Source organism: Anser anser (assembly GCF_964211835.1).
Source record: "Anser anser genome assembly, chromosome: Z".
NCBI classification, from domain to species: Eukaryota; Metazoa; Chordata; class Aves; order Anseriformes; family Anatidae; genus Anser; species Anser anser.
In genome coordinates, this window is record NC_139723.1 from 48,132,757 (window position 1) to 48,157,368 (window position 24,612).

General features: G+C 38.2%; 1 protein-coding gene across 1 annotated transcript in view; it reads right to left on the bottom strand.

The window, feature by feature from the left end:
* Nucleotides 1–24,612, bottom strand: part of TRPM3 (transient receptor potential cation channel subfamily M member 3) — a 436,512-nt gene that overhangs the window by 63,349 nt on the left and 348,551 nt on the right. Inside the window, exons 9-10 of the mRNA XM_083817139.1 lie at nt 10,047–10,119; nt 1,396–1,496 (exon numbers count right to left, since the gene is read on the bottom strand). Coding sequence (XP_083673265.1) covers nt 1,396–1,496; nt 10,047–10,119 — 174 coding nt within the window. The remainder of the gene's footprint in view (nt 1–1,395; nt 1,497–10,046; nt 10,120–24,612) is intronic.

Genomic DNA, 24,612 nt, shown 5'->3' on the forward strand with positions numbered 1-24,612 from the left:
TTTATTTTATTTTATTTTATTTTATTTTATTTTATTTTATTTTATTTTATTTTATTTTATTTATTTTATTTTATTTTATTTTATTTTATTTTATTTTATTTTATTATTTTATTTTATTTTATTTTACTTTATTTTATTTTATTTTATTTATTTTATTTTATTTTATTTCTATGATGTTGCAATAAGGATAAGGACAGCTTAGTACCATTTAAATGTCTGCTGTGTTTTGTTGCATGCTTATGCCCAGTATTTGAAATCAAAATAAAAAGTCTTTTTCTCTCCATAATGGAAAACGCAAGGATTTTTGAAATTAGCTTTAAGGCACAGCAAACTCCAGAAACTACATTTTAAACAAGGATATTTAAACAGAAAATATTTCCTTTGTAATAATTTTCTCATGTGGAAATACAAATGCTCATGCAATGAACACATGAATTTTTCATGCCAGTGACAAAACAATTGTCACAGTAATGAACGTTGTGATTCAGCTAAACCTTCTGAGTGAAGATGTGGTAGATTTTAAGGGTGGAGACAGTGTTTTTCAGCTTTTGCTGGGTAGCTTTTACCACTGCAAAAACTGCATTGTAAACAGGGCGTTATGGCACTGGAGACTGCTACACCACTGCCCCTCACAAGGTCCAACAGCCCCTCTATTTACTGATTTTGCACTCCGGCGGAGTAGCTCTGCCTGTGGTGCCTCCTGGGGGACAATGCTGGACAGGGACCTGTCCCCATAGCTGGCAGCTGGAGCATAGGATGGGGAAGATGTGAAGAAGGCAGCTCGGTGCAAAGCAGCAGTAGGTACAAAATTAACACTGGCTTAGGTTTGGAGCCACAGCTCATCTGTGGTAATATCACTGCACAGCTCTCACGGTCCACCTGATGACCTCCCTACACCTGTGCAGCATCATTTGGTTGTCTAATCATTGTGAACTTCAGTATTTTCAAGTAAAAGCATATAGGGTGAAGAACAGAAAGAACAGAAAGAAGTTTCGCCTTTCCTTTAACTTACAGACCGATATATTAGCATAGCTGTTAAGAAATGCTTGTTTTTCTCAGGTTGCAGAATTGTTTCTTTCAATTCTTGACAGTATCAGTGTGCTGCTTTCTTTTTTTTGTTGTTGTTTTTGTTTTTGTTTTCTTCTTTTTTAGAGGTGTGGCCTCTCTGTGTTAAGTTATCGCTAGATGTCACCATTGCCTTGAGCAAGTAAGCATATTGCTATGTCTGTAGCTTTACCTGCCTTCAGTAGCTATGAATGGATACTTTGTATTTGACTGGAAACATGACCCAGTACAATTTAAAATGGTTTAAAACCAACAAAGACAAAAGAATAGATTTAATGTTGTGTAAGGTTTAAGGTGTTTTCTGTAGAAGATGACGCATATATACTGTACCGGCCACTGCTGCCCATAAATAAAGATCTGACTGCGAGCGATGTCTACTCTGTTCCAGGCTAATGCCAGGCTCAGCTGGTCGGGAGCAGATGCGTTAGCTCCTGTGAAAACAGAGGGAAGTGTGGGAAAGATAGGAGAAAGAAGAAATGACATACTTTAGACTCAGTCAAAAAATCACCTCGATAATTCCTATTAATCAGAAATCTGTGATATTCACATAAGAAAACATGCTAAAAATCTGCTGTCAAAGTGTAATATATGACAATTAAATAAGAAACCATGCAGATGATAAGATGGGTTTGGGGCTGTTTGTTTGTGGAAGGGAGGATATGTTTTCTCTTTAGTCTTAATGGACACTGTGGGACATTCCTGCCCTGCTGCGCTTTTTTAATGTTTCACTAAGGACTTCAAGGTTAGGACAGGTAAGGACTGTTTTCTAATAATAAGGTAGTATTTGTGCTTCTGTGTCACAGTGAGAACTCGCCTGTATGAACTGAACAACTGAATTGAAAGGGCCCTTCAACTTTTAACTACCTACTGGTTTACAGAGATTAGATGATTGTATACAGGGTCATTTTTGAAAGGCCTAATACCTTCACTTTTTTCTTGTCTTCATTATTTCTTATGCTGACAAATGGTCCTCATGGAGAGAGAACAAGCTAAAGCTTTTCTTTAGTCAAAGCAGTTTTGTCCCCATTTCAGTGCTATTCAAAGTCATGTACTGTTCCATCTGAAAGTGGACTCTAAAATTAGAGGCATAGAAAACAAATGGCATAATATGGTGGCCACTGAAATCTTTGAAGGATCAGTTCAGCAGACTTTAGGGAAACTTAGCCTACAGTTTAATTTCCTAATTCATGGCTTTTCAGTCAGTTCACTGCCATGAAACTTTGCCAATTACTTGAACTTATCTAGAAAATTATTTGGTACATATATCATCCAAATCATATTTATTTTATTTCAGAAATGAATTCTGATAAAAAGGCAGGTGGTGCAGGAGTAGAGGGTTAAATAAGAATGAAAACAAGAAGAAAAAGCAATGAAAACAGTCAAACGTCTTTCTGTGACCAAGAAGTGACAAGAAGCCTTTGGTTCTCATTGCTATATATTATGATACAGACAAAAGCTGTTATGGGAGACCTCACAGGTGATGATTCCAATAATATCTGAACCTTTCTCTTTCTGAGTTTCATATGCAAGTAACATACAACTTTCAAGAACAGAATATATTTACCTCTAGGAAGGAGAAACATGCCTCTACAGTTTTATTTATTAAAACAGAAAACAACAAACAAGCAAACAAACAAAAAAATGCAGTGGGTACAACAATATAAATTAAGAATAGAGAGAGAATACTTTTTTTTCCTTTTTCCAAAGCAAACAACAATACCTCTCAAAACACCCTTGGATCTCCTCCTTCCCATCTGCATGCCTGCAGGAGAAGGGAGAGTCTTGGCAGGGATTCAAACAAGGTCTCTGCTGAGCCCTGGAGGAGGCACATGGGCGAACTCCAAAACTCAGTGGCAGTGATGGTGATCCTAAGGCCTGGCACCGTTTTGAACATGTGGTGGAGGAGCTGCACCTCCTGACTTTGCTAAATTGACTGAAGCTTACAGTCTGGGTAGCCAGTGATGCTGCTTGGATAGAAGCCATTTGGGACTGAGAGTGGGTCAGATAGACTTGGGAAAGGACTGAAGGGGCTACCTACGCTGCCCCCACTTCAGCCAAAGCTAAAAACCAAATCATAGAGGTTTAGTGTACCTTCAGGTGAACACCCTTCTGGCCCCTAGCAGGGAGACATCCCCAGTCTTTGCTGAGCTACTCAACAATGCTGGAACTTCTCATGCTTTAGGAAGTACCCAGCTGCAGGATGAGTGAACAGGGCAGGAGAGAGGAGACTACAAGAGTAATAAGAAAGACCTTAGAAAGGCAACACAGGGATCTAATTCCAATAGGGATGTCGGAAAGACCAACCACACAAAGCTGTCTCAGTCTCCCACCTGCATCAGAACTAGTGCCACAAAGAAGGCACGTAGGGTGTTAGTCATTGAAGACAGGAGTGCCTCTGAGAGGCACTGAGGCTCCCATTTGTCATCAGCACAATCTCTCTAGAGAGGTTTGCTGCCTGCCTGGGGCCTATATTTGTGATATTACAAAGAGGCTACTACGTCTGGTGGGTCCCAAAGACTACCATCCCTTCCTGCTTTTTCAAGTAGAATCAAACCATGCTGTGACAAGGAAACTCCAAAATATCAAAAACGATTTTATGTCCCCTGGATTTGAGTCAGTAAAAAGAACCCCAAACTTGACTTCTGTGAGTATTCATCTTGGTCATGACTATGACTACAATGTACTCAAATAAAAGTCAAAACATATTTAGGAGATCAGAAAATATGATAATTAAAATACTGCTCTTATCAACTTAATACAGAGGATCATAATGGAGCCACTTCTTAGGCCCTTAACACTGTCTGTGTTGAGAAATTAGCATTTCCTTTCCCTACATTTTTTTCTTCCTGTCTTGTGGAAAAAGTCTCTGCTTAGTTCTGTTATATTATTTAATGGCATACATATAGCATACATATTGCTTTAAACAACATTTTAGTCAAGATAAGACTAATGTCTATGTAATATTTACTCAATATCCTGGTGTTTATATCCCATAAGGTATGTTCCTCAAAAAAGCACTTTAGAAAATATGAATAATGTCTGCAGTGGGAGTCTTTCTTCCTCTCATCTGCTTCTAGAAGTAAAATTCAATTTGAGATGCAATGCATTGATTTGGTATCATTTTCTTTCAATATAGAATTTGCTAAATACAGTTATATGCTAGAAAATGCAAGGATGGTGAGAAGTTAAATGAACAAGAAGGACATCTATGAAAGCTGTTCCTGGAGGTTAAATCTGTGGTCTCAGGCAACTACCCAACGGAGATTCTTCTCATGAAAAGTCCAATCACATCAGATGATCTATCCAATATCTTGAACCAAAAATGCAATATGTTTTGATGATAAAGCTTGGGGCAATAAACTTGAATCAGTAGCCTAGGTGAGTGTTATGTCCTTGCAAGACCCCAGATTACTGAGGAGATACACTACAGCTGAGATTTACTGTGACCAGTGTAAAACCTCTGATGGATTCTCTAGCAATAGTGTAGAATACTTAATGATTAGGAATCTGAAAAGTTGAAATCTTAGGAATTAGGAAACTTAGGAACTTAGGAAATTTAGGAACTTAGGAAAAAGTTGAAAACTTAGGAATCTGAAAAGTTGAAACTGATCTATCTCGGCAGAGATGGTTGTTGGAGATTCATTTCTGTAATGCTTTTAAGCACGTTAGTGCCCTCTTTGAATCATAATTTAAAGAACAAAGTAGACTAAGGGAAGTAACAATCCAAATTAACTTTCTGCTCTGCATTTCAGCAGGTATTATATTGCCTTCTGTTTCAGAGATTGCAAGGTTTTTGGAGAAAGGGGTTTCCACTGCATTTGCTACAAGCACATTTAGCAAACCAATTGGCAATAACAAAGCTGATAGCAAAAACAACTGTGGGGGCAGTAAACAGACATCTGGTCTAACTGAGACATACTGGACTGAGGTAATATTAATCCTTCAATATCAGTGATTTCATGGTTGACAGACCAACACACTATTTTCCAGGACCCCATGATGGTTGTTCAGTGAGCATGAATCATGACTTATTCACAGGCTGGAAAGCAGGCAGAGACATCAGGTCTGCATTAGTCTAACAAGACTTATCTCAGAGGGATACATGGCAGTCATAGCAATTTTAATATGAGCCAGCAGTGTGCCCTGGCAGCCAGGAGGGCCAACTGTATCCTGGGGTGCATCAAGCATGACATTGCTAGTCGGTCGCGCTCTACTCTGTGCTGGTGCAGCCTCACCTCGAGTGCTGTGTGCAGTTCTGGGCACCACAGTACAAACAGGATGTAAAAGTGTTGGAGAGTGTCCAGAGAAGGTCTATAAAGATGGTGAAGAGCCCAGAGGGAAAGACATATGAAGGGCGGCTGAGGTCACTTGGTTTGTTGAGCCTGGAAAACAGGAGGCTGAGGGGAGACCTCATCGCAGTCTACAGCTTCCTCACAAGGGGGAGTGGAGGGGCAGGTGCCGACCTATTCTCTTTAGTGACCCAAGTGATAAGTGATACTTTAGTGATAAGACCCAAGGGAATGGAGTCAAGCTGTGACAGGGGAGGGTCAGGCTGGATATCAGGAAGAAGTTCTTCTCTGAGAGTGTTGTCAGGCACAGGAACAGGCTCCCCAGGGATGTAGTCATGGCATTGAGCCTGTTGGAGTTTAAGAAGCATTTGGACATTTGGACTGTGCTCTTAGTCATATTGTCTGAATTCTGATTTTTAGCTAGACCTGTGTGGAGCCAGAAGTTGGACTTGATGATCCTTGTGGGTCCCTTCCAACTTGGGATACTCTGTTCTGTTCTGTTCTGTTCTGTTCTGTTCTATTCTATTCTATTCTATTCTATTCTATTCTATTCGTTACAGTATGCATAGACCACAAAGCAACTCTTTTCCAATATTAGCAATTTGACTGAGAGGGCTTCTGGAGCACCTGCTGAAACCTGAGTGGTGCTGCTAGTATGTTCCAGACATTGCAACAGCTTTGTGAACTATGATCTTTGATGCCCCTTCAGAAGAAAAACATTTTAGCACTTCTCAATAAGCTGACTTTAACTTCCATATCATGTACTTTCAGCTTCATTAGCAGCTGCAAAAGAACAAGATCCATTACTATTTGAGCTCCAACTGCTAAGGTTAAAAGAACACAAACAGTTAAACTGTCTCAATAAATGTACTTGCTACAAAATCACACAATTGGAAATTTGCTTTCCACATTTGCATGTCTCTCAAAATGAGAAAAAAAAAAAAAAGAGAAAAAGAAAAAAGAAGGAATCCACAAGCCATATGCTGTTGTGACATCCATGCAATATAAGCTGATAATCAGTTTGGATCCCTGGCTTATTGGAGATCACTTCCAAGAAAGATAGATCTGCTGATGAGATTAAACAAGTGATTCACAAAAACAAACAAGGAAATAATCTCTCATATTCAGTGCATGGTTTTGGTCTTGTGGAGTATCCAAGCCAAGAGAGTTCTTGCATTGGCAGTGTGCCTGATAAAAGATTAAAAAGAGAGTAGCTCATTGCAAATTTTGCGCAGCAAGCAGGAAGTGATACTTTTTGTGTTTCCAGTCCTTGTCCTCCTCCTATTCCCTGAACAAATCACTCACATCAGGGTGGAATCAGTAATTAGCTATGTCTTGACTATAGTGGCTAACAAGAATTGTAAAATCCTCATTGGAGTGTGAAGAAGTGACAGGTAATCACACACTTGTTTCATACTTTTCACTGTACCTGTTTCACCTGGTTCTCATAAAGTTAAAGAGATTAGATTCCTGAATCTAAACACTCATGAATTTCACGATAATTCAGGTTCAGGCTTCAAATCGATAGGCAAGTGTCTCAGCACTGCTGAGATGGATGTCTTGATTTGATGAAAACACCATCTAAACATCAGACCTTTTTTTTTTAAGTGTGTAAATGTGTATTCACAGAAAAGCAGCATTTCAAAGCAGCATTTCTTTCAAGTTGGGTCAGAACTTTTGTACAAAGACACGGTATGCACAAACACAACAGATTTGCTTGAGGCAAGAGATTTCATTGCTGCACACATTGATTAAAGTCATATGGACTTTCATTCCCTGTGATCAGAAAGTTCAGATTAACAAGATGTAAAGTGGTTTCTGATAAATCTAACCTTCTTTGAGTATCTTCAGAATGAGAAAGTGCTGAGGAGCAGGGAAGATGAGGAGTAAATTTTAGTTCCTCTAACTCTTGAGCAAGACAAAGATGCTGCTGCCATCAGTGGATTACAAAATCATGTCAGCCAAGTGTGAGAGGAGGTGTCAACATCACTTACACAGGTCCAGGATCCTTCTGAGATAACAGAAATTCACTATGATATCTTACTTTTTTTTTTTTTTTTTTTTTTTTTTTTTTTTTTACTAAAAGGAAGAGTAGAAAATACTTAGTGCAGTTGTTCATGTAAATATTGCAAAAGAACTTTTCAGCTATAGAACAGTCCCTCCCAAGGCCTATAATTTATTTCCTTTAACTTACAGCAGGATTTCTTTCAAGGTGATTAAAGATTCCTAGAGATGTTGGGATTCAAACCACGAAAATATACCTTGACAAAATACACCTTGACAATCTGTGTCTAATAGGAATCAAGAGTAACAGTTTCAGTGACTGCCTTAAGAATAAATGCCAAGAGAATATGCTTTACATTGATGATAATGAAGAATTCAGTTATATTTAAGATAAAAATGAAATTTGCAATTAAAATATTTCCTAAGGATAGAAAAGACAAATTTGGTGATGGATGCAATTCTTGTTTCTTTGTTTGAATTAATTAATTTTTCTTCACATTGATTTATATTGTTTCTGTGTGAAGATGTCCAAAATGCCTTGAGATTTAACTATGCAGACTTGTTACCTCAGGGTAGCAGTGAAATAGTCATGTTACCTGCAGGCCAAACAACTGGTATCTTTATCAAAATGAACAAAGAGGAGAAAGTGGTACTACAGAAGCCTAATGGTACAGAAGCTGCTGCAGCAAAATAATTCCTATCTATTTCCATGGTTGATATGGTAGGTCTCAGTCTGCAGTCCTGGCCAGTGTTTATTTACTCCTCCTGTTCAGACTTTAAATTAAAATGTTTGAAGGCCATTTTGGAAATGGGATTCATAATTGTGTAAAAGGTAAAATATTCTTTTTCCTGGTTAGATGGAAATTATTCAGACTTTCTCCCTTTTTCTTTTGTTATAGCTCTTTTCATCCTACACAGGAAGTAACTGAGAAGAAAACAGTCCTGGAACAAGTAAGAATAATTCCTATTACCATTTCAAAAATCACTTTTTTTTTTAAATGACTCAAATTCAAGACTGTCACATGTCAGTATTTACCCTCTTACTCAAGTGTAGGAGAGTCAATAGCATGAAGAAAACTGCTGAAGAGTCTCAGAAAGCAGAACTTTCGCCAGGTACCTTCTGAAGTGCATTCCCTAATGATTCTCAGAATGCTCTTTAAAATTATTTTGTATGTCTTATTCTCTATTTTTAAAATGAGTATGGCCTGTGTTACATAACAGTAAACAGTCCAGACAATAACAAGATGACTGTGGTGCTATACATGCTATTTGTGAAAATCCCATCTGGGGAAATACCATATACATGGATGGGTATATCCTCCCTGCCCTTGCTTGATCAGTTAAGAACATGTACTTCAGAGCTTTCAAAATCTTACCTGTATTTGCACCATAAGGTAATATCACATGGTGAAGGGAGCCGAACTAAATTGCATGTCTTTGCAGGACCAGGGTTTAAAATGAACTGTAATTTGGAAATATTTTAGCAACAGCAGATTCATTGTAAGATGGTCTTTTAAGAGCACAAGAACAACATGTAACGGTTTAGAAAGATATAGCCAAATGAGAAGATTAAGGTTAAAACTCCTAAAACTCCAATAACTGAGTTCTCAGCTCAACCTGGGGAGACTGGAGGGAATTCCAGAATTCCCAGCCTTTTCTAGAATGACTGGAGATAACATTTTACAATAATGCCAGTTTTGTCTAAGGGGAGAAAACCTCCTCCTCTATTTTCCACTAGCCACGAAAGCAATCTAAATCTGAGAAGTTATTTGGCTTGCTGCTTGTGACTGCTAATCTTCTAAACGAACCTCTGAGGGTCACCACTGATGTTTTTTGTGACACATAAGCAATTGAAGGTGGTAAATAAAGACTGAGACAGAAAAAGAAAAAGAAAAAGAAAAAGAAAAAGAAAAAGAAAAAGAAAAAGAAAAAGAAAAAGAAAAAGAAAAAGAAAAAGAAAAAGAAAAAGAAAAAGAAAAAGAAAAAGAAAAAGAAAAAGAAAAAGAAAAAGAAAAAGAAAAAGAAAAAGAAAAAAAAGAAGAAAAAGAAAAAGAAAAAGAAAAAGAAAAAGAAAAAGAAAAAGAAAAAGAAAAAGAAAAAGAAAAAGAAAAAGAAAAAGAAAAAGAAAAAGAAAAAGAAAAAGAAAAAGAAAAAGAAAAAGAAAAAGAAAAAGAAAAAGAAAAAGAAAAAGAAAAAAGAAAAAGAAAAAGAAAAAGAAAAAGAAAAAGAAAAAGAAAAAGAAAAAGAAAAAGAAAAAGAAAAAGAAAAAGAAAAAGAAAAAGAAAAAGAAAAAAGAAAAAGAAAAAGAAAAAGAAAAAGAAAAAGAAAAAGAAAAAGAAAAAGAAAAAGAAAAAGAAAAAGAAAAAGAAAAAGAAAAAGAAAAAGAAAAAGAAAAAGAAAAAGAAAAAGAAAAAGAAAAAGAAAAAGAAAAAGAAAAAGAAAAAAGAAAAAGAAAAAAGAAAAAGAAAAAGAAAAGAAAAAGAAAAAAAGAGGAGATATTAAACATTAAAGAAAGATCTGGATTTTTACAAAGCAGTTAGAACAAAAAGTATACTTCAATTTCATGGTATAAATTTACCTTCTAGATATGGTACATATTGTCAATAAATGCATGTTCCAGCACTGCAGAGACACAGAGTTAATCCATTTGGATTGTTACAGACTCACTGTGAAATGAAACTCCATTACCTTTTAGTAATGCTGTAAGGATAGCTAAATCAATATCCTGGTGTCCTTCTGATCCCATGCGAAAGACTGTGATCTGAAAGGTTAAATGACAATGCCATTACTGAAACCAGAGTAATATTTTAAAGTAAAAATTAGATCAGGGCAACATCATTTGCATCTCAAAATGTCCTGATGGCTACAAGCTGATAATCTTACTGTAGTCATTTTAAGTGGAGCTTATTAGATAAAATTAACACAGAGTATATATATACACATATATGCAATATATATATATTTATGAGACAAAATTCACCAAAGATAAAAGTTGTATTAATATGCATATAGAAGAAAAATCCTCAGTGATTACAGAGTGAAATCAGAAATGAAAGAATATTCTTGTATTAGAATAACATTAGATTTAATGTTCCCAGTACATTACTATGACAAATTAGGTGTGTTTTAGGTTGTGGATTTGATTTACAGCATATGGCATTGAATAAATATTTTCAACAAAAAAATCAACAAAGTATTCAACCTCATGACTTTGTATAACAGAAAGTTATCTACATAATCTAGGCTTCAAACAGGTCCCTGAACATCTTTATGCACGTGTAGTCAGTGATCTATACAATACATAAGCTTTGAGGTGGTGAGGTTACATATACAATTCATAAAGAATAAGAATGAATATTGTGGGGCTGTTCTTTCAAGGCAGTTTAACTCTTGGTTGAGACAACACTGAAACATATAGAAGTGTAAATCCCCTTGCTCTTTTTGTTACTGTGGCAATAGATGCTCTTGGAACTCTGTTTCTTGAAAGGCAACCAACACTGCAGTCTTTTTTTTTTTTTTTAACCCTGTGTTAACATTTTTGTCTGAATAAATTGCACCATTTTTTTTTTTTCCTTTTGCCACTACTGACTGCCCCCATAAAATTTGAAATAAGCGATATATTTAATTAACAATTTTGTAAACATATTTTACACTCATATTCAGGAGCACACATAGTCCCTAAAGTCCTACTTGTACAGCACCACTGAATTACAGCAGCATCTGGATCAGAAGTCAGCAAACATCAGTGTTCAGAATACAGTACAAGGAGATGGGAAAAGGAAATATATAAAGTGGTTAAGTCTAACCTTCAGTGTACCAGCTGAAATAGCCCTACAGGTTATATCCCAAGAAATTCGCTGCAGACCTCCTGTAGCACCTATTCTAACTTAACATGACCCTGGGAGCACTAGGGAGTTCAAACAGATGTTAGAGATTTTGCCCCATAGTGCAACATTATAGACACTGAGAAGGCAAACTGGATTAAGCCATATGGAAACTGGTTTAGCTTACTTAATCAACTGAGTTAAATTCTGCCTAACACAACGCGAAGAAGTATTTACATTAGCATTACATTAGGTGTCTTCCCCAGTTTAACTAGATAGTTCTCAAATTAGACTTGGTTTGACCCTTGAAGGTGTTCCTAATACAAACCATGAATACTACAAATGATACTTTAATGATTTATTTTCCTCCCTCATCCAGAGTCTACAGATGTTTCTGGCAAGCCACTTGATGTCTATCTTCATATCACAACCTTTTTTTTTTAATCTCTACAGCAACTGTCAAGTAAGCTTTCCCTGCAGTGCAGTCAGTCTGGTTCTTTGACCTGTGGAGCATAGCTACTATGGACACAAACATATTTATATCTAAGTATCATCTCAGAACACAATAAAAACGTAAGTTGATGGGATCAGGTCTTCTCCTGTTTAAGTGCATGATGAACTATGCCACAGAGGTTAGTAGACAGGTTGAGGGAGGAAGGGAAGGGTGGATCAGAAAGCAGAGGAGAGAGAAAATCTTTCTCCCTTACCAAGAAGGAAAGAGGAACAACTTCCCTCTTGTGAGTAGGTCTGCAGCTGATGAAAAATTGCAAGTGAATACAGTGTTCCCACATTTGTTTGAGCATGATATCCTTGTAAAGATTTGCATTTTCCTGCATTATTTTTGAATCAAGAGGCACTTCCTTAACACAAAATGGATGCGTGTCTGCCTGGCAAGCACCTCAGATGGTTCTGGAAATGTGCTGTTTGCAGCTCTGGACTTGGTGGTACCAACACATGGCAAAATGCCCTTCTTGTTCTTTAAGGCCAGGTAAAGCAATCAGCTCATGGGAGCCTGAAAATACTCAACTAAGGTAGTTCAGAATCTACAGTGGAAGAATGAAGAACATCTTAAGCCAAAATTTTGCTCAGTGAACTCCCAGCTTAATTAAAACGTGTCACATAAATTGCAAACACTGAACAGCTTATCATCACAGGAAAACTAAGTGAAGAACTTTGCATGTATTGGACCACATATAACCTTAAATTCCAACTTCTCTTTCCTGCCTTTTCACTTCATCCTTTTCTCCCTCAGAAAAATCAACCCATTGCAGCAGAATAAATTGCTACTGTATAAAAAATAAAGTAGAAATATAAAATTTAGTTGCATCTGAATAAAAAGGTTACCTTTAGATGGTAACTGTTAGTTTATTATAATGTGCAAGATGCAAGAGGTCAAGCCATAACCCAAGCACTAAAATAAAGAAAAAGAAGATAACCAAATTAGAGACAGGAATAGAAAAATCATTTGGACTCAAAACAGATTTACAATCATCTGGGGGCTCATACCCAAGACTGAACTAGAATTTTAGACAGACCAAGGCAAAATCTCATGGTTATCCCTTTCAAAATGCTACAAAGTTGGTAGCTCAAAGATTTGCCTGTGGACTTTTACCTGTTCTGAATGCACAATTTATTTATTTATTTATTTATTTTTATTTTTTTAAGGACAGAAAACAGGCATGCTCATCGTGGTTTAGGCTAACTCTGACTGTCCATAGATGCTCTCTTTATGGTCACAGGTCATGAAGAAGATTTTGGACAACGTGCAGCACCTTAGCACTCTTATTCATGAACCTTTTTTTAGGAGAAACTTCTCACAGCTAGTTATCCTTTGAACTGATTTTTCACACAATTCTGTAGATGAAATTTTAGTCCTGACCTGCAGCATTTTTCAACCATAGTCTTGTTCCCCTTGTATCTTTGCCAGAAATATTGGTTATTTCCACTACTGGACATCTTCAGAGATGATAGAATCATAGAACATCCGAGTTGGAAGGGACCCATAAGGATCATCTAGTCCAACTCCTGGGTCCCCAAAGGACCACCTCAAAAAAAAAAAAAAAAAAAAAATCAGATCATGTGTCTGAGAGCATTGTCCAAATGATTTTTTGAACTCCAGCAGGCTCAGTGCCATGACAACATCCCTTGGGAGCCTGTTCCAGGGCCCAACCACCCTCATGGTGAAAAATATTTTCTTGATACCCAGCCTCCTGAACCTCCCCTGTCGCAGCTTCAAGCTGTTCCCTCAGGTCCTATTGCTGGTCATCAGAGAGAAGAGATCAGTGCCTGTCTCTTTGCTCCCCATTGTGAGGAAGTTGTAGACCACGATGAGGTCTCTCCTCAGTCTCCTCTTCTCCAGGCTGAACAAACCAAGTGACTTCAGCTGCTCCTCATATGTCTTTCCCTCTAGGCCCTTCACCATCTTTGTAGACCTCCTTTGGATACTGTCAAATAGTTTTATATCTTTCTCATACTGTGGTGTCCCAAACTACACACAATACTGAAGGTGAGGCTGCACCAGCACAGGATACAGTGGGACAATCACTTCTCTTGACTGGCTAGCAATGCCATGCTTGATGCACCCCAGGATATTGTTGGCTCTGCTGGATGCCAAGGCAAACTGCTGGCTCATGTTCAGCTTACGGTCAATCAAAATGCCCAGATCCCTTACTGAGGGGCTGATCTCCAGCATCTTATCCCCCAGTCAGCACTTATAACCAAAGTTTCCCAGGTGCAGAATCTGGTACTTGCTCTTGTTAAACTTCATATTGTTGGTGATAGCCAAGCTCTATAATTTGTCCAGATCTCTCTGCAAGGACTCACCACCTTTGAAGGTGTCAACAGATCCACCCAGTCTTAGGGTTGTCCATGAACTTGATCAAAAAACCTTCAAGTCCTGCATCCGAATCTTTTATGAAAACATTGAAGAGGACTGGTCCTCAAATGCAGCCCTGGGGAATCCCACTAGTGACAGGTCACCAGCCTGATATAACCCCATCTATAAGAACCCTCTGGGCCAGATCCATAAGACAGTTGTTCACCCATCTTATTATGCTTTTATATAACTATATTCTGGTCATTTTGTCCAGTAGGATACTGTGAGAGACAGTATCAAAAGCTTTACTGAAATCCAGAAAGATTACATTGCGTGGCTTCCTTTGGTCAACTAGCTGGGTGATCTTGTCATGAAGGAAATTAAGTTTGTTAGACATGACATTCCTCTAGTGAACCCATGTTGGCTGTAACCAATGACTGTATTGTCCTTAAGGTGTTTTCCAATAACTCCCAAAATAATCTTCTCCATAATTTTACCAGTCACTGAAATGAGACTGACAGGCCTGTAATTTTAAGGATCTTCTTTCTTGCCCTTCTTGAAAATTGGGACCACATTTACCAGCTTCCAGTCAACTGGGACCCCTCTGGACTCCCAAGACCATTGAAAACAATTGAGAGAGGTCCTGTGAGGACATCAGGACATCAGAAAGACATCGAGGCCCTGAAGCGTGTCCAGAGAAGGGCTACAAAGCTGGTGAAAGGGATGGTACACAAGTCTTATGAAGAGTGGCTCAGGGCACTGGCGTTGTTTAGTCTGGAGAAGAGGAGGCTCAGGGGAGACCTTATTGCTCTCCATAACTACCCGAAAGGAAGTTGTGGGAGCTGGGGGTCAGCCTCTTCTCGCAGATAACTAGTGACAGGACTAGAAGGAATGGCCTCAAGTTGTGCCAGGTGAGGTTTAGGTTAGAAATCAGGAGACCTTTCTTCTCACAAAGAGCAGTCAGGCATTGGAATGGGTTGTCCAGGGAGGTGGTGGCATCACCTTCCCTGGGGTGTTTAAGGAGAGGTTGGACTTGGTGCTTAAGGACATGGTTTACTGGGTGACATTGTTAGTAGGGTGATGGTTGGACCAGAAGATCTTGGAGGTCTTTTCCAACCTTAATGCTTCTATGATTCTATGATCAGCCAGCTCTCTTGAGTATTCTGGGATCAATCTGATTGGTCCTCATTGACATATGCATCCAGGAGGAGAAGCAAATCCCACGCAAGTTTGGGGTTAACTGGGAGTTTATCATTCCCATAGTAATGGTCCTCCAACTCAGGGCAGCTGGGGTCCTATAGCCCATCACTGGTGTTGAAGACAGAGGCAAAAAATGCATTAAATGCCTCTGCTTTGTCTGTGTCCCTGTTTCTTAGGTGACTGTCCTCATCAAGTATCAGAACAATGTTTGCTCTCATCCTCCTTTTCCTGTTAACAAAGTTAGAAAAGCCTTTTTATGCTGCTGGCCAGCTTCAGCTCTAATTAAGCCTTGGCCACACAAATTCTCTCCCTACAAAGGTGAGCAGCATCTCTGCAATCCTCCCAGGTAGCCTGACCTTACTTCCACTGGCCACACCCTTCCTTTTTCCGCCTTAGCTCTTGAAGAAGATTTGTGCCAGACCAAAAGACTGTGAGGAATCATCAGCATCTTGAACAGACCTGGAATGTTACTCCAGTTGCAGCTTTACATCAGGGTTCCATAATCATGCTTGAATACTTCATTAATGAAGAGGGTTGCATATGTCCCCTGTCTATTCTCACAATTTCTATTAGAAATGCAGACACAGGTGTTGCCCCTTTGTCTTTTTCTCTGTCACTTTAAAACATGAATAACCAGAGAAAATAAACAAGCTTCATAAAACATTGAGAGAAACAGAAAATTGTTACACGGTTCATTGTTGGATCAGATTGTATAGCCTTATGCTAGACACTCTTCTGACATAAAGAAAGCACTAATTTTATTTCTGAATTTTATAACTACAAGTATAAGGAGACAAAAATTTTTCCAAAAATACAGATTAATTTCTCTGCTTATGTACTCTTTGTAGTTTTTTAGCATTCTTTAATTCATGTAGTTGGAGGACTAAGGACACGTGGACATATGTTATAGTATTTATGCAGACTTTACACTCAGAAATGTTCAATATCTCTGTGTCTCAAAATAAACAAACAAACAAACAAACAAACAAACAAATAAATCTGTCCATTTTGCTGGAGGTCTACCCATCTGATGATTTCTTTTCCTTTAAATAACGAGTAAGAATTTTGTGTTTGTAATTTACTCATCTAGTTTCAGGAATCATAAATGTATTTGACATCTTACCGGGTGCTATTTCCCAGTATGCTGGTAGATAAATCGTTGTAGACAACTGATAAACAACACATTGATGTTGTTAAAGCAGGACATTGACCAGAGCCTTGTTAAAATGGCTTACAGATGCTACTGCACCAGCATACATAAAACTTCAGTGCTAGAGGAAAACATCTGGGTCAGTAAACTCTGTTCCCAGCTACCTTTTACTGGATGAACATCTGCCTCTGAGAAGTAAAAACAGCTACTAACAAAAACTTAGAAACCCACTTGATAACCGACACGCAAAAAAAGAAAGATTTACTTCTTTAAAGAAAAAGAAGTGACATAGTTCCTCAGAGCCATTCATCTTGAAAAAGACCAGCCTCCTAATTAAACCTAGTGTAGTCCTGCTTAAACCTTCTATACAGCTGTAGCCTCTGTACAGCCTCAGTGAAAAACTAAAAGGAGAAATAAGTTAATAAGGCATTGAGATCCAGACCATTTAATTATATACATAATATATACATATATAAAATTATATATATATAACAACACAAAAGCAAACAAACAAAAAACAAAACAAGCAAACAAACAAAACAACACAAGCAAGCAAGCAAAAAAAAATATCAAGCAAACAAAAAAACAAAGTTAAAATAGTAATGCATACTTAAGACTTGTTTGCCCTGGAAAAATAAAAGTAGTGGCAAGAGTTGCAGTAGCAGTCAGACTAACCCGAGGCATTCTTTGGAACTGCTGTGAAAGAGATTAGCTTAAACTGAGAAATTTTCTTTATGCTGATCTGATTCAAACTATATCTATAAAATAGTTTACTATATTTTCATAATAACCTTATATTACAAAGAAAACTACCATTTAACTTACTCAGCTATTTTTTTTTGGAACAAACAAAAAAAAACAATTTATGTTCAGAGAAGAAAAAAAAAGTACTCCTTTTTGCCCAGATGTTTTGGGCCATGTTATTACGTCCATGTAGCCAGTAGTTTCAACTGTTGATGTTAACCTCAATTACTTTAAAAGAACTCTTTTTTTTTTTTTTTTCTTTTCTGTTCCTCACCGACTACCTTGGGTATTTTGGGATTGGTCTTTTTTTTTTGATTTCTTCTTTTCCTTCCTCAGTGTTCACCCAATTTATTGGCTTGAAATGGTTCTTTTGGGTAATTGCCTGAGGCATCTCAGTGTACAAGTGTGAATTCGAACAACAGCACAAGTTTTTTTTCTTTTTAATCTATTTTTCTTCTCTTCTTTACAAATATATAAAAGCTGATGTTAACACTCCTTACAAATACAAAAATGTATTGCATTGCACTGAAGGAGTTAAATCTTCAGATGAAAACACAATTGAAACAGACATGCAAGAATAGCTCTAAGACACCAATAAAAGCTGCACCAACGAGCTGCATGGGCATTCTGATTCTTTTCTTACTAAATGTAGCTATAAATTTTGACTTCTTTTTGATATGCCCACAGTGATCTACATGTAAAGTACAGTAGATAACAGCTCAGGTTGTTCACTTTTAAATGTTTTTGTGTTTGTGAGAGGCTGAATTTAATATTTACAGGTGAAACAGGGGACCTTCCTAGTCCCTTGATAAGCTTGTTGTAGGAGGAAGATGAAGAGCGGGGAGGAAGAGGGGACAGAGTAGAGATCACCATCTCTGCTGGGCTCCTCACAGGAGGAGGAGATTGAGAGACACCTGGAAAAATGCTGTCTTAGTTTTATAGTGAAAGGAAAGAATGAGGGTACCACAGCACAGAAGACTACTTCTCATTTACATCTACAAATTCTGCCTGAGTGAAATGGATGAGGTTTGTTCTTAAAAGCAGGAAAAGAAAAACAACACAAAACAAAACAAAACAAAACGAAGCTGGAGTGGTCTTCTCTCTATCTCACTGTAGATTTTCTTGAAACATCTTAACCTGAACAGCAGTAACTTCCAGGAAAAATAAAAATGAAAACAACAACAACAACAACAAAACCCTAGCTGTGTCCTATCTCTTCCTAGGAAAATGCGCTAGGAAATCACTGAGCCAAAACAAACCTCTGCAAGCACAATGAGTGCAGCACATTGTGGTCCTTGCCAGCAATAATTACAGTCCAGCAGGGTAGAAAACTACTTTTCAGGCAAGGCATGTAGAAAGCAAGTGAAAAACAAAGGGATGAAGAAGAAAAATTAGCAGGATAGAAATAAATCTGAAGGGTGGGGTAGTTGCAGAGCTGAGCAAGAGGAAGAGATTATCTGACCTTAGACTCTTTATTAAAAGCAGTTATATTAAAACAGCTCTTTGTTGTTGTTGTTGTTGTTTGTTAGTTTGTTTGTGTGTTTTGTTTAGCACCAGCTTCATTCTTGTTTGTCAGATTTCATTTTATTTCAGTTTTCCTTTGCCTCTTCTGGCTCAGTAGGGTCAGTTTAACCTGATATGATGAATCCGGTTATTCATTTATCTTCATGCTGGTACTGCATTGCACTTCTATAGGCACAGTCAAGCAATACTGTTTTACCTGAGAGCAATAAATATGAGCCATACTTTCAGAACTAAGTGACATACTGGCACACACAGATATTACATTGGCATTTAGGATTTCCCAAGTTTTGTGTGCATATAAATTAGAAATACAGATTAGAGCTGTGAGTATGCAGATGAGTATAAGTAGTTTCCTTAATGGGAGCTGCCAAATCAAAGGACCAACTAGGAAGAAAATACATAAAATAGATGCTGAAGAGGGAAGATGTGGTCAAACAGAAGGCAGACGAAGTCATAGGTGATTCAACCCCTGAAGTTGCACGGGCATTGAGACACTTCAGAGCACATAAGTATTATAGATTGCAGTATTCTAATCACAAAACTTCTGAATTATTAGTACTGGTTCCCCTGCCCAGTTCCTTTACAATGGTTCGTATTTATGTCTCTTACTAATCTGGGTGAAGCAGGGGTATTGGAGAAGGCAGGAGAGGGTGCAGCAGACAGACACAATTCAAGTTATTTGATCAGCAAGTCATACACACCCATGGGAAAATCCTTGGCACAAAAATTGTTTTGCTTTATCGATTCCTCTTTAAAGGAAGTATAAAGCAAGAGACAGAATAGGTCTGTCAGTGTTTTCTGTTTTCAGGCCTCGTTGGATATATGAATGATAAACTTTCCTTAGAATGGACTGCGGCATGGTGAACAGGTTAATATTCTAAATGGATGAAGCTGATTGCACCACTAGAAGGAGAAGCAAGAGCAATAGGTAGAGATATCAGCCATTGCCAGCACTAACTGCAGATTCTCCAGGTCATGCTATGGGAATTCATTTCATACAAATATTTTGCAATAGTTCAAAATAACATTTGGTGAAATTAATCACAGGATAAAAAGGTTATTTCCAACTATCAGAATATTTGGTTCTTCTGATGCCTTTTCTAACCAAAAGTAAATCCTTCCTTCCTTCATTCCCAACACTTTTTTTTTTTTTTTTCAGTAAGCTTAATGTCAGCCCCTTCAGAGTAAGAAAAAAAGCTGAAATATATTCAGATTTTTAGCTGGTATTTGTTTGAAGAAAGAGGATACAACATCATATCAGCAGGAAGAATGTACAACTGCACTGAAAAGCATTTTACCCACTGTCATGGAGGCAAGAGAAAAAAAAGAAATATCATTCTCTATACCTCAGATTGACAGTGCCTGCTGACTACATAATGGATAACTGTAGAGAGAGAAAAAAGCAGGGTAGAAATGATGGCAGCAGAGAAAGCAACCAACAGTACCCTCTTACTCTCTTTACATACTGTATTCTTAGCGTCTTAAGAATGCTCCAAATTATTCATGCTTTTAGAGATGGGATTGTTTTTCACTGCCATTTCACTGTCACATCAGGAGAAAACACAGTGATTTCAAATTACTCTAAAAGATTTTTTTTTTTGCTATCTCCATACAATCTTTTGAATGTCCTTAAATCTCACCTATGGCAAATTCACTAGTTGATGTTTGTTTGCGTCTTGGTCAGAAAAACAACACACCTCCTTTTCTACAAAAAAAAAAAAAAAAGAAAAAAGAAAACACACACACACACACAAAAAAACACAGATACAATTATGAATAGAGCCTGAAACTCACCTGTTTGAGAGGACAGGTTCAGAAACATAGGCAGTTCCTTTTAGAGTGCATGTTGACATTTATAATTTAGCTAGGCCTACCTGAATATTTCAGAGGAAAATTCCTCTGAAAAGAAAAAGGAGACTTTAATAAAACAAGGAGGTCTGTTATGCAAAGTCTCAAAATGGCTCAGATAATAGGGAAAAGCATTTTCTTTTTTCCTTGCAATAAATAATCCTGTTTAGCTCAGAGGAAAAGCTGCTTATTGTGGAGGCATAACAAAGATCAAAGTGAGCAGGTAAGTAGATGGATAATACTGCAGAAGAAAGAGGGTGGCCAAATAAGAGGAAATTCAGGAACAGAAAGTTTAGAGAGAATTATGTTTAGGGAAAGAAAACCTAAATTAAGTGGTGTGCTATTCTGAGGAATAAAAAAGGGAATTCCAAATTAGGAAACAAGAGGGGGCATACACATGAGGGGAGAAGTTTGAATGTTGGCTGCAAAGTTTCAAAATTATTTACATTTTCTTTTGCTTTGTGGCAGCACTGCAACACACAATTGCTTGATCCAACAATTTGTCACAGACTCATTTTCTGGTAACAAGCAGAGAACAAACAAAAAAATCAGTGCTTACAAGAAAGGCAGCAATTCTGCAAATGAGGAGCCATCTAGATGCTCAGAAAATCATGTTACAGAAATTACTGTCAGTGTTTGGTTTCTCCAGTAATTGGTAGCTTTTGTTTGAGACTGAGACAGCTGTGTCAACCTCTTAATGACTGGTGAGAGAATGCTATGGAAATGTCACAGCTCTGTCCCATGTAAAAAACTTACAGTGTACACATACTTTTTAAGCCTTACAGCACTGCCAACAGTTTGAAATGTAATAAGGTTGCATGTGGTGCTTAGGGACACGGTTTAGCGGGTGATATTCGTGGTGGGGGGATGGTTGGACCAGATGATCTTGGAGATCTGTTCCAACCCTTGTGATTCTATGATTCTATACATATTTGCAGTAGAATAAATGACCCCAAATAAGTTTTGGAGGTAAAAACATTGAAAACAATCCTTTTCCCTTGTGTTTTCATACTGTTACATTAGGCAATTTATCACTCTATACAGGCAGTGTACCAGCTCTTGATTTTAATGTTGAGGAAACAGGAATAAATATAAATTGTAACTCACAAAAAATATAAGCAGAGAAAGAGAATTTAGATATTGTTCTTTAATTTACTGTGCATCAGCATATTCTGATGCTAAACACAGATGTGTTTCCACACACATATGTACTGCCTCTGACAAATGAATACAGAGAACAGGTAACAACAGATGAGGAGAAGGTAGAGGTACTTAACAACTTATTTGTCTCAGTCTTCACTGGGGTCAGGCTTCCCACACCTCTTGAGTCCTCAAACATCTAGGCAGGGGCTGGGGGAGCAGAGTCCCTCCCACTGTAAGTAAAGAGCAAATTTGTGACCTCCTGACACAACTACAAGTCTATATGATGATGACATGCATCCCAGGGTCCTGAGGGAATTGGCTGATGTAGTTGCCAAGCCACTCTCCGTCGTATTTGAAAAATCATGGCTGCCAGGTGAAGTATCCAGTGACAGGAAAAAGAGAACATCACACCCAGTTTTAAAAAGGGTAGAATGTAAGACCCTGGGAAATACAGACCAGTGAGACTCACCTCTGTGCCTGGCAAGATCATGGAACAGATCTCCCTTGGCAATGTTAAAGCACATGCAAGACAAAGATGTGAGCCAGCATGGCTTCGCCAAGGGCAAATTGTGCTTGACCAATCTGCTGGACTTCATCACTCGACAAGAGAAGACCAATCGATTTCATCTACTTGGACTTCTGTAAGGCTTTTGACATGGTCAAACACAACATCCTAATCATTAATTTGGAAAATCTCAATGGATTTGAAGAGTGGACCATCTGGAAGATAAGGAATTGGCTGGATGGTCGTACCCAGAGAGGTGTGATCAATGGTTCTGTGTCCAGGTGGAGGCTGGTGATGAGCTGTGTCCCTTAGGGGTCTGTCTTGGGACTGCTGCTTTTCAATATCTTCATCAGTGACATAGACTATGGGACTGAGTGCACCCTCAGCAAGTTTGCAAATGACACCAAGCTGAGTGGTACAGCTGCCAGCAAAAGAAGAGGTGCCATTCAAAGGTCCCTGGACAGGCTGGAAAAGTGGGCCCATGTGAACCTAATGAGGTTCAACAAGTCAAAGTGCAAGGTACTGCACCTGGGTTGGGGCAATCCTGGACATGAGGACAGACTAGGAGAAGAACCCACAGAACGCAGCCCTGCAGAGAGTGACTTCTGGTGGATGAAAGTCTTGACATGAGCTGGCAGTGTGTGCCTACAGCCTGGAAGGCCAACAGTGTCCTGGGCTGTATCAAAAGAGGAGTGGCCAGCAGGCTGAGAGAGGTGACTGTCCCCTTCTGCTCTGCCTTTGTGAGGCCCCACCTAGAGTACTACACCCAGGTTTTGGTCTCCCAGCACAATGAAGATATGGACCTGTTAAAGTGGGTCCAGAGGATGGCCACAAAGTTGATCAGAGGGCTGGAGCACCTCTCCTATGAAGAAAGGCTGAGAAAAGTGGGGCTGTTCAGCCTAAAGAAGAGAAGGCTCTGGGGAGACTTCATTGCGGCTTTTCAATACTTAAAGGAGTCTTATAAAAAGGATGGGGAGGAACTCTTTGCTTGGGTAGATAATGATTGAACGAAAGGGAATGGTCTTAAACTAAAAGAGAATAGATTTAAATTAGACATTAGGAAGAAATTCTTCACTGTAAGGGTAGTGAGGCACTGGAAAGAGGTTCCCCAAAGAACTTGTAGATGTCCCATCCCTGGAGGAGTTCAAGTCCAAGTTGGATGGGACCTTGGCCAACCTGATTTAGTGGCAGGGTGGTTGGAGTTAGATGATCTTTATAGTCCCTTCTAACCCAAGCCATTCTATGATTCTACGATTCTGTAATTCCATGAAGGCTTGCAGTACAGGAGCTGGTTGAGAACAACTAGGAAGAGAAATGGCTTGGGGTAACAAGATGATAGGCATCAGCCATTTAGCTATTTAACCCCATCAAACTAGTGTTTACTCCAGAATGTACTCTTCTGACAAACAAACAGGCACCCATGCCATGGACCGAGGAGGTCAGAGTTAACTGAGGAGGTCATAGTTAACAGAGTTAACTGCCTGCGTGTGTCTGGCCTGCTGAGAGACACCCATGTGCATGCCATTTGAACTTTACTTTACATTTACAGTCTCATTCATCTCAGGTCATCTTATAAGTGTGTGTCCCCGTACAAGTCCCTTTAAATCATTCTGGGAAATTAGGAACTGGCAGCAACTCACAGCCTTAGCCAGTGTTACAGTTGAATAAATACATCCCTTTTGGCACTTGTCCTTGTACCTGCAGTGTCTTTGCTCTCCTGCTAAGCTAACAATCTTGGTAGAGTACTATTTCTGTAAAAACCAGCCAAGAAAGCTAATGTTATTCTAGGGTTTTATTTAGATAATTTAACCCATAACCTTTATCTTGCTCAAGGATACTAACCACTGAAAAACTAAATAATGTTTCAAAGCAAATTTTAATAAAAAAGAGATTAATGATGTAAAAAGCTCACCACTGAGATGGATAAACCTAATATTCTCTTATTTTAAGAGACCAAAAGTCCAATTTGTTCATTCTCACTGCTGTATATACTGAAAAATTATGTCTTGCAAACTACTGCCTTAAACAATGCTGTCTGTAGGACTTACATGCTCAGATACATCTTCAAATGTTGGTTTTAGAGGGAAGTGTGGTGAGCTGATTGGATAACAACAATATTAAGACTGGGGACTCTTGCTCTATTTTAAACCCAAATTTCACCCTTTTTTTTTTTTTTCTGTGCAACATCTGTACAAATAGTCTGACAGAATATGGGTGCCCAGGTTGCTTTGTTATAGATGATACAGGTGTGTGTCTATTCTGGATTTAGGTTGTCAATAATGTTGTGATGAAGCACAGAAAACAAGCAGCAAAATTAGTCACGAACCTTTAGTGTCATAACTGTCTTGGTACTGATATTAAGCAGGTAATACTTGGAAAAAGAAGCTCAGTTGATCTACATGAGCTTCTCTAAATATTTCTACAGGATGGCAAATTGGCAGATGCTGCTGTATCTATCTCATGTAGTGAGCTCCTCATCAATGAATAATATATTATAGTAT